Source organism: Terrapene carolina, unplaced genomic scaffold (assembly GCF_002925995.2).
Source record: "Terrapene carolina triunguis isolate 2854851 unplaced genomic scaffold, T_m_triunguis-2.0 Scaffold262, whole genome shotgun sequence".
NCBI classification, from domain to species: domain Eukaryota; kingdom Metazoa; phylum Chordata; order Testudines; family Emydidae; genus Terrapene; species Terrapene triunguis.
Window position 1 is genome coordinate 5,056,580 of NW_020664613.1, and position 10,000 is coordinate 5,066,579.

A 10,000-nucleotide genomic window follows, 5' to 3' on the forward strand; every position below is an offset into this window, starting at 1 on the left:
AAAATGAATCAGAGGTGGCTAAACAACAATGCAGTGAAATAAAGAAATGAAGTGTGTGAATTAGACCTGGAAAAGGGCAAGAGTGAACATGCCTTAAGAAGACATTCATCCAAAACTCTGTTATCATTGCAATAGCTCCTCAATCTTATGGCACAAACTGTGAAGAGCCAATTCCTTCCTCAGTAGTTAAATGTCTGCTGTTATAGTTTGCATGCACACATGTGTAAGGAAAACATTTAGATAAGAAGCAAATGCAGCACCTGTGCTATTTTTAAATATTTTGCATGTGCAGATGTGGCATACTATTAGAATTACATTTGCATAGTTATAAACTCTTGTGTTTGCCTTCTGCAGATAGTATGGCTATACCAGGTCTGATCTCAGTTACAACCACTGTAAATCTAGGGTAACTTTACTGGAATTACTCTGAATTTACACCCATTTAATAGAGATTAGAATTTAGCCCTTCAGCCTGTTCTTGCTCTCATTAAGTTATGTGGCATTGTACTGAAGTGTAGAATACAACGCAGACCCATTTAATGGGTATAATACTTTATCATTCAAATAATAATGATCACTTTTGGTGACGGCACTTTAAAAGTTTCTTGTGTTTTTGAGAGAGATTGCCCTGTGGATGATGGAAATACTCTTGTGATTGGTAAATAACTCTCAAAGTAGTAGAGTCTTTCAAAAGAGAGGAAACATTTACGGTGCAGCCACAGTATAAAGGTTTTTGATCCTTAGTCATCTTTGAAAATCTTAGAGATCTATCATTAGCTCCTTTTTTGTTGAGGAAACTGAGGCACAGATGTTAAGTGACTTTTCAAAGGCAACTCAGCAAGTCAGTGACAGATCTGGGAACAGAATGCCTCTCTTGGCTCATCTTCCTGTATCTTATTGCCTAGTCCACCTTTTCTCCCAAAACTGGTGGTATTGCCAGTCTAAACCATTTATTATGCATAATTCTTTCTCCATTTGCTCTCACAATAAAATAGTTAAGGTAGACAGGTAATTAAAGATTTTTTCCCATCCTTTATACTCTCTTTTTGTAGATGAAGCATGATTTTTTTTAACCAGGTCTAGTTAGGATTTCCTGGACAAGATGTTGATTCAGTAGGTTGCAAATGGAGTGGTTGCCCCCTGAGAGTGATATTAAAGCTTGAGGGGAGCTTTCTGAGCAACATTGCATCTTAAAGACAATATATCAAGCTGATAGATACATGGCTCTTCTGTTGAGAAACCTGCAGCTGAATTATTTCTGGTTACCAGTTATTGCTTGGGTACTTTGGGGAATAAGAGTAGGATAAAGGGGTTAAGCTGAGGGAAATATTACATTAAAGATCTCAGTTTACGGGGAGTAGCTGAAATAACCAGAATATGTTCTATATGCAATTTAGAATGATCAGGTTGTTTGGGAAACCCTTCAAAGTTTTAATGATCAAAATGTGACCAATTTTATAGAGCACCTTTCTAGTTATTACTCGACAGAGACTCAAAAGTGCTTTATTCCTGTAGTCTTCTTTTTCACAGTGCATATTAATGAAATTCTCGGCAAGATCCAGGAAATCCTTTATACAAAGACATATATTTTGTACATTCTGACATTTGAAAACCTCAAAGGACCAAATTAAGTCAATGGACCTACACAGGGGATGAGTTTGGCCCACATTCTCTACTGTTCTTTTCATTGTACCAGTACAATGTCATCTATTTGGACCTCTAACTTTGATTATCTAGGCAACTAAATTCAAATCTGTATTGTAAATGGTTGACTATTAAACAGCTACATATTTGTACTTGAACATTCTTGAACATTCCGGTATCTCCATAATAATTAATAAAAATACATAGTTAGAGTTTATTTGATGCTTTTCATTTGTGAATCTCAAAGAGCTTTACAAAAGAGATAAGTGTCATTGTCTCCATTTTACAGATGAGATATCTAAGGCATATAGAGTGGAAGGACTTGCCTAAAGTCACACACAGCAGACTACTGGCAGAGCTGGGAATAAGCACAGTTCAGTGATCCAGCCAGTGGACCACATTACCTCCTTAGCAGGCAATATGTTATTTTCATAATACTTTTCTCAAATATAGTGGTGTGAACCCCAGCTTCTTGGCCAAATTACCAGTGAGTTAATTAGATTCCCTTACCTGAATTCCCCTGGCATTTTCAGCGAGTTGTGGTATACTTCTGGTCTTGATCTATGTAGAGTTTGTGTATGTACTTAAACAGTTGGTACATTTAAACTTCAGATGCAATTTAATTTTGAATGAGATGGTGCCCTACCTCATAGAGAGATTGTGTGGCTTAATTAGTGAATGTTTGTAAAAGCATTCTGAGGTCCTCTGATGAAAGGCACTATAGTAATGCAAAGTATTTTTATTTTAATTGCTATTTATTTTTGTTCTCGCTTTGTACTGGCAGAGCTTACTTACAATTGACCTTACCAGGCACTTTACAAATGGATGCTAAAATAATGACTGATTATGTATGTGTATTGTATTTTGCACACACAGATTTTAAAACATATATTGCATGCCAAATTCTGATTTTAGTTTATCAGTGTTAATCTAGAACAATTTCATTGACATCAATGGAGTCTCTCGATTTACACGAATGTATGGTAACTGAGAGAAGAACTTAATCTTTAAACTCTAGCAGAAAGGATTCAGGCACCATGTGGGCACAATGTCTGTTTTTGTCACTTGGGAGACAGCCATTCTTCACATGGTATGTGAAGATCATAAAACTAAATTACAACGTGCTGCTTACCCAAGTGCCCAGTTTAGTAGTTCTGCCAATCAGTTGCAGTTCCTTAATATAGGTGCCAGTCAACGCGCTGAACCATAGATTGGTTTACAACAATCTTTCAGTCAGCCTGGTACCAGAAAAAGAGAACAGTGATGAAAAATTTCTATTTGGATGACCACAGAAAGATGCAAATGGTAGCTACTGAACCATCAAAGACACAAGCACTTTACAAAAGTTTAAATGAAAAAAAAAATCAAACAGTCCAACCTTTCTATTTAACATTCTGAAAATATGCTGTTTTGGCATCCAATACACAAATGTCAAATGTGTTATACATGAAAGGTTTATCGACCAGGTTAGTCCTGCATGGTGAGAAAAACATAAGGCCACAATCTCAGCTGGTGTAAATCACTTCAATGGGATTACACCGATTGATACCGGCTGAAGAACTGCCTCAGAACCTGGAATAGGGCTGGATCTGTGATTCCTGGGCCCACTCAATAAAAGTTAGAATTAATCAAATGGAAGAAATACTGGTCCAAATCCCCAGACTTCAGTGGATCTACATTCATTTATACCAGCTGAGTATCTGATTTGCTAAATGTTGTATCACGTTTTTAATGAGAGAAGGGGAGGGGTATTTGAATAAAGTGCCTGACTTTGCTGCCCTGCTACTCAGATTGAGTAATACTTCCTCAATGAGATGTTCCTTTGACTTCAATGTGAGTAAAGTTGGCAGTGCAGGGGGGCTGATATACTTTTGGTGTTTTGGGGGTTGCTCTCAACCCAGTGATATTGGTGTAATTGTATTGGAAAGAAGAACATAAAGAAGTACAGTACTTCAGTAACGAAAATGTTAAATTAAATGGACCATGTTGACATCGCTGTTGATCGTGAGGAACAGTTTTTCCAGTATATGGAGCATTTTGATTCCATCCAGCATATGTTCTCCACGGTTTTCTCTGCTCTAATTCATCCATGTTTTTCGACAGCTCCAGATGGCATGCTGCCTCCAAGGCTTTCATCTGCCTCGCCGACCAGTCTTCAGGTTGTCTGGTCTACACCAGTTCGCAATAATGCTCCAGGCTTACCCAGTTATCGACTCCAGATGAGGCCTAGGAATTCCACTGATGATATTCTAGAGTATGCAAACAATAAAAATCTTCTGTAAATTGTCAGTGAAGAGAAGTAAAATTATTTTAGAGGTGGCTCACCCGTAGGGTGTTTTTGTCTTCTTTTCTACCCCCTCCCCCCACCCCTTGTATTTTGGAGCTTTATAACTCATTCTTCATTTCTTTCCAGGTTATTTTCCAGTCCCTCTGCTTCCTTAAGCTACATAGTCAAAGATCTTCAGCCATATACAGTGTACGAGATGAGAATGATAGTCTCCAATGGTTATGGTAATACATATAGTGACTGGACTCCAATGATTACAGCAGAGGACAGTAAGTAGCTTGCAAAAATACACAGTTCAGTCCCACTTATCTGCTAACAGATGTTTAAGATAATACAAATGCATATCCTTCTGCTGGCTAAACTAGCATTGCATATGATTTCTTTTTCTTTTATCTCATTTTATTAGCTTAATAGTAATAACATATTTTCTCTCTGAGAGCTAAGCTACAGTAATAAAAACACCTTAAAAATCTTGTATGAGTTGTGTGAACTGTTTATTAAATGGATGTAAAGGAATATTTTTCAGAGAAATACCTCATTTCATTATATAATGTCTCTCTCTATTCACATATGGCCATATGCAGATAAAGAAAAATATTTGTTAGTGTGTATAGTTTGTTAGAGTCAGGGCGGTTTTTTTTTTTTTTGCATTCTGTAAGCTAGATTCTGATTTCATTTACATCAGTAAATGTATTGACGTCAGTAGTAAATGAAGATATAGCCTTGTCATCTTGTTCAGCATGTAAAGAAGGATGTCATTTATTTTGTGGTCATTGGGCTGATGCCACCTAAGGAGTGCAGCAGCTTTCTGTAGGACTTTTGGATCCTGTTTCAAACAAGTGATCAGTAAGAAGAAGGCACAATTTATTATTGCGAGCCCCTTGACTCATCCACTAAGTCTGGCATTAATTGGTTCATATTTTGCAAACTCCCTCTACTGTCATTTGGTTGACATTAAAGCTAGGGGTGTGAATGTAGCCATTTTAACTGACATATGTTGCACAGGTACTAAGTGCAATATAAAAACAACACATGAGAAGGTGTGCAGTTACCAAACACACAAATGCACATATACCTCAGATACAGCATAGCTGAAGTCCAATGGCTGTGTAATGAAGGTATCTAGTAGAGCCATAACCACACGTCTTGAAGTGTGCTGTTGCTTTGAAAAATGTTTTCTTGCATTTTTCAAATAATTAGCTAATGACCCCAGTATACCAGATATCAGAACAATCAAAATCTTCGCCTAAGAGATGCCTCCTGTCATATCACTCATTTAATAAACAAGAGAAATTCTGAGAGAAAAATATTTTTTGTAATTGAAAAATTAAAATCCCAACTTCTTGGTCCTGCTTTTCCTTGTACTCCAGATTTACACTGGTGTGAAAACAGAATCAGGCACCTTGGGCCTAAAGTAACAGAATTAATTGGGGTATAAATTAGCCACCATTTGTGGCTCCTCATTATTCCCACCCCTTTCTCTAAGATCAAAGCAGACTATTCAGAAAAAACGAGTGCTTGTGGCACCTTAGAGATTAACAAATTTATTTGGGCATAAGCTTTCGTGTCAACCTTCTTGTCAACTGTTTGAAATTGGCCACTCTCATTACCACTACAAAAGTGATTTTTCCTCCCTTGGTATCCTACTGTTAATTGAATTGTCTCGTTAGACTGACCTCCCACTTGATATGGCAACTAACATCTTTTCATGTGCAGTATATTTATACCTGCTACTGTATTTTCCACTCCAGTCATCTGATGAAGTGGGTTCTAGCCCACAAAAGCTTATGCCCAAATAAATTTGTTAGTCTTTAAGGTGCCACAAGGACTCCTCTTTGTTTTTGCTGATACAGACTAACATGGCTACCACTCTAAAACCTGTATTCAGAAAATATCTCAAACAGAAATAAGTCTTAATATATCATCAGTTGGAGACATGTTTTTTACAGCTGGGCAAATAATTCACAAGAGGTAACTTATCAGACAAATGTAGGCCCCAATCTTGGAAATGATTTAATAGTGATTTAAATGGGACTAATCACATTAATGAGTAAAGTTCAGTATATGAGTCAATCTTTGCGGAACGAGAGACTTAGCCTCTTTTCTACCTATGAAGATTTTTGATCAGATCATAATTTCCTTTAATGCACTTGTTCTGTAAAATTACTTAATACGTTTTTTGTTTTTTTTTAAACTGTGGATTGACTGAACAGTTATCTGTGAATATTTGTTGTTCAGACTATAATAGTTAGCTGAGAATGGTCAGGTAAATCGCACGATATTGTTTTTTTTCCTGTGTGGGATGAGTACACATTGAGCTCAGTCATTGATGTATGAGTTTAAAATAGGGTTTTTGCAAATATGTGTGTGTGCAACTTCTAAATATGCTTTTTGGGTGAAATTCACTCTTGTTCACAGAGCTTTTTCAAGACCTATGCTCCACTTTATTCCCACTTAAGCCCATAAATGGGATTTTACTGGTGCATAGGACTTGTGCCTTCTGTACAGGAATGAATTTTACCTTCTGCAAACATTTTTATGAACAATTTGATTGCATTAATGTCCGTAGGTAATTGACACAAAAGGGGCGTGATGTGGCTTAGGTGAATTCATTTAAACATTTGAAGAAAAATTAATGGAAAGCTTTCCATTGATATTTGCCCAGCTCTAATGTTTTGAAAATTGCTATTCATTTGCTTCTTAAACTGTTGCTGCCACATCTGGTTTTTCATCTTGAAAAACACTATTTTTGTAGTGCAGTTATAAACTCTATCCTCTCAGTGACCGTGCATTTCATTCCCATGCCCTGCTCCATTTGCATTGATAAAGAATATATGCTGATATATCTCCACTATCCAACAATTTCTGTGTTTGTAATTTACCAACACAGCTTACACCACTATAATGGTGACTGAGGACTCTGTATTTTTGGTGTCATTGTGGAAGGCTGCCATCTCTGAAAGGATGTTCAATTCAATTGACAAAGACTGAATGATTGGCAATGGGCATAAGTAGTATTTCTGTCAAGGCTTCAACGTGTTGCTTGTAAAGCCACCTATACTGACAGCTTATTGCCAGAGCTACACTTAATATCTGGTCTTTCTAACCAATATCCTCTGACTTTTTAAAGTGCAATTTTGACAGTTGAAATTTCCTGTATCTCTTAACCTGGTAAAATAAAGACATGTTCCCATGTCCATATTTGAGTTTTACCCCACAAATATGTGCCTCTGTAGCACAAAATATCCATAGAAAGATCACATATATAGGTATATTGGCCTGATCAACTACTATAAATAGCGGTAACTCTGTTTGTCAATACAATTACACTAATTTACACCAGCTGAGGATTTGACCATATATATTTTCTTTATAATAGCTGTTTCACCCGACTAGCAAGAAATCAGAAAAGATGAGAGGAAATTCAGTAAACATCACCATAAAAAAATCTGTTGTCTGGGAAAAAAATATTATAATATAAAGGTAGATGCTGAAGAGAATGTTAATAGATATTTCAAATATTTTTTTCATTTACATCAGTCTGACACCAGTAACTGATTCCATGCATTTTTAAAAGTCTAACCTGCCAGTGCCAAATAACAATAATGTACATTTCCTATGAATATTTTAAAACCTGTTAAACATGTGTTAATAAAAGATGTTTGTTCCAGTGATCTTGGTGAGCATAATGTCAGACTATTTGCTGCCAGACAAATACAAACAATTCAGGAAATTTCTTGGCTAAATTCTGCTTTCAGTTATTTGGGTGTAAATCTGGATTAACTCTATTGAAAACAGTAGAATTACTCTGGATTTACGCTGAGTAACTGAGATCAGAATTTCATGCACTGCATCTAAGAATAAAATGGAATCTCTCCTCGAGTTTAGGGAATTAAGATATTAATCTTATTTAATGCTTTTCTTTCATAGTGAACATTCTGGATGGGCTGAGAGGGGGAGCTGCCAAGGAGTTAGTTACAGCTCTTGAAGGCAGTTTTATGCCAGCCCCAACCCCATCATACTTTTAGTGTAGCCTTATGGCTTCTCTAAAATACACCAGCTGATAGCCCCAAAGGGTTGAAATTTAACAGAGGGATAGTCCTGAAGTCAGAGAGATGCTTTTTGCTGTCTCTAAGAAACGTCCAGCCAGATTTGACCCAGTTATAAACAATGGGAAATTGCTATTTCCACATGTGCTTTAGAAAAAACGTATTGATCTTAGTGCATCTGGAACATGCAGAAAAGTATATGTGCTCCCATGGTCTGCATGTGCCGATACACCTCTGTCATCACAAATTTCAACACTTTGCAGTCAGAAACAAACAATATAAATTCCAGGCAATGTCCTTCAGCCTGTCATTCTCTCCATGGGTGTTTACCATTGTAACAGCCATTTTTGTAACCATGTTGAGGAAAAGGGCCATCCAACCTGTTGACAAAGAAACAATCATAAGGACAGCTCATCACTTCACATTTGCCAGACTGGAGTGTCCTAGGTTCTTACAGAAGTTTATCTGTAGGATTTCTCCCTAACTCCCTCAGGTGCTGTCACATCAGGGAGAATTCTTCAAAACCATCTTGGGCCTTAGTGATATTTTCTGAGAAAAAAACAAACAAAATTCATGTTCTCATCAATCATTTCTCCTGCACTCAACAGATTTCAGCACAGTAGTGCCTCTGGCTTGTAGGCCTGTTGGGATCATATGGAAATGATCCCAAAGCTCTACCTCTGGCCCTTTCACAATTTTCTGATTGGTCACTGGAGTTAAACTCAGGAAATGGACTACCTATTGCACCTATTCCCAGAAGTGCAGCACTACCTGTGTTGGTGGAGCGTCCCTCACCCATCAACTATTCAAAGACAAATAACTGACAGATCTGCCAGGAACCCAAATGACCACAAATGCCAACCTGTCAGGGTTGGGAGCTCAGATAGGTCTAAATATGGTTCAGGACAAGTGGTCTCCCCAGGAGTTGCAGCTGAGCATCAACTGCTTGAAGCTGTGAGCAGTGGGGAATGAAGCAATCAGCCTCTTTCCATGTATTCTTCCATAGTTTATAACCATCCACATGTAGAGTGGCTCCAGAACCATGAGGATTTATCTTAACCATCAAGGTGAAATGAAAAGCAAAAAGCCTAAACAGCAAGATCCTGTTGCACTTGGAACATCTGGCTCTGTCCCCCAAAACCATGTACCTCTACGCTGAGACCAGAAGTTACACTGACAAGCTCAACTGTTGCTGGTTCAGTTTCCATTTTTTGGCATCTAGCCCACAAGTGTTTGAGATTGGTTGGAGGTGGTTCCTTCCACAGGTGGATTTATCCAACACGAAGTGAACAAAATCTGTTCTTCAAGTTGGCATCCATGCCTTGTTGTTCCTCTGGTCAGATGCCTAGGGTTATGTATTTCCTCCCTTCCCTCAAACATCCAGGACAACTAGAAAGATTGACAACCAAGCTGCAGGAAAACTTCTAAGTTCCATTTTGGCCAGGTGACCATAGCTCCCAAGGCGTATGTCAGCTGTGGATTTTACCATTATCTCAGAACCTCATTCACTGAAAAGTTTCCCAAAGGCTGTTCACATCTGAAACTCTCTGCATGGAATCCTAAGTGGCCACATTTTGATGGTGTCTCACAGGATTCATTCAATTTCCTCTTCAAAAACAGGAAACACTGCCAACTGGATTTACCATAGCAGCTTAATGACCTGATGTTCATGGTCATATGGAAAAATACAACCCCCTTCTACTGGTAACAAAAGACATTTTAACATTTCGTCTACTCAGCTTTTCATAAAGATCCGAGATCTAGTTTTCTCACAGTACTGCTGTGCTGCTTCATGCACACTTCTCCCTCTTTCTGAAGGCAATATCTCTTCAAAGGTCTTTGATCCCATGCACAGTGGAACAATCTAGTGTTGAGTTGACATTCATGCTCTCCTTGAATCCATGGGGTAAACTTCTTTATACTGTCTTTAAAGTACACCTTTCTTTTGGGCATCACTTCAGCAAAAAGGTTTTTGTCAGACAACCTAACCTTCCTTTTTTATCTGGCTCAAATGATTCAA

At 37.7% G+C, this 10,000-nt stretch overlaps 1 protein-coding gene across 1 annotated transcript in view; it reads left to right on the forward strand.

Annotated features, from left to right (window-relative positions):
• USH2A (usherin) overlaps positions 1-10,000 on the forward strand; it is a 558,238-nt gene that overhangs the window by 369,479 nt on the left and 178,759 nt on the right. The window contains exons 38-39 of the mRNA XM_026657662.2: positions 3,748-3,898; positions 4,058-4,200. Coding sequence (XP_026513447.1) covers positions 3,748-3,898; positions 4,058-4,200 — 294 coding nt within the window. The remainder of the gene's footprint in view (positions 1-3,747; positions 3,899-4,057; positions 4,201-10,000) is intronic.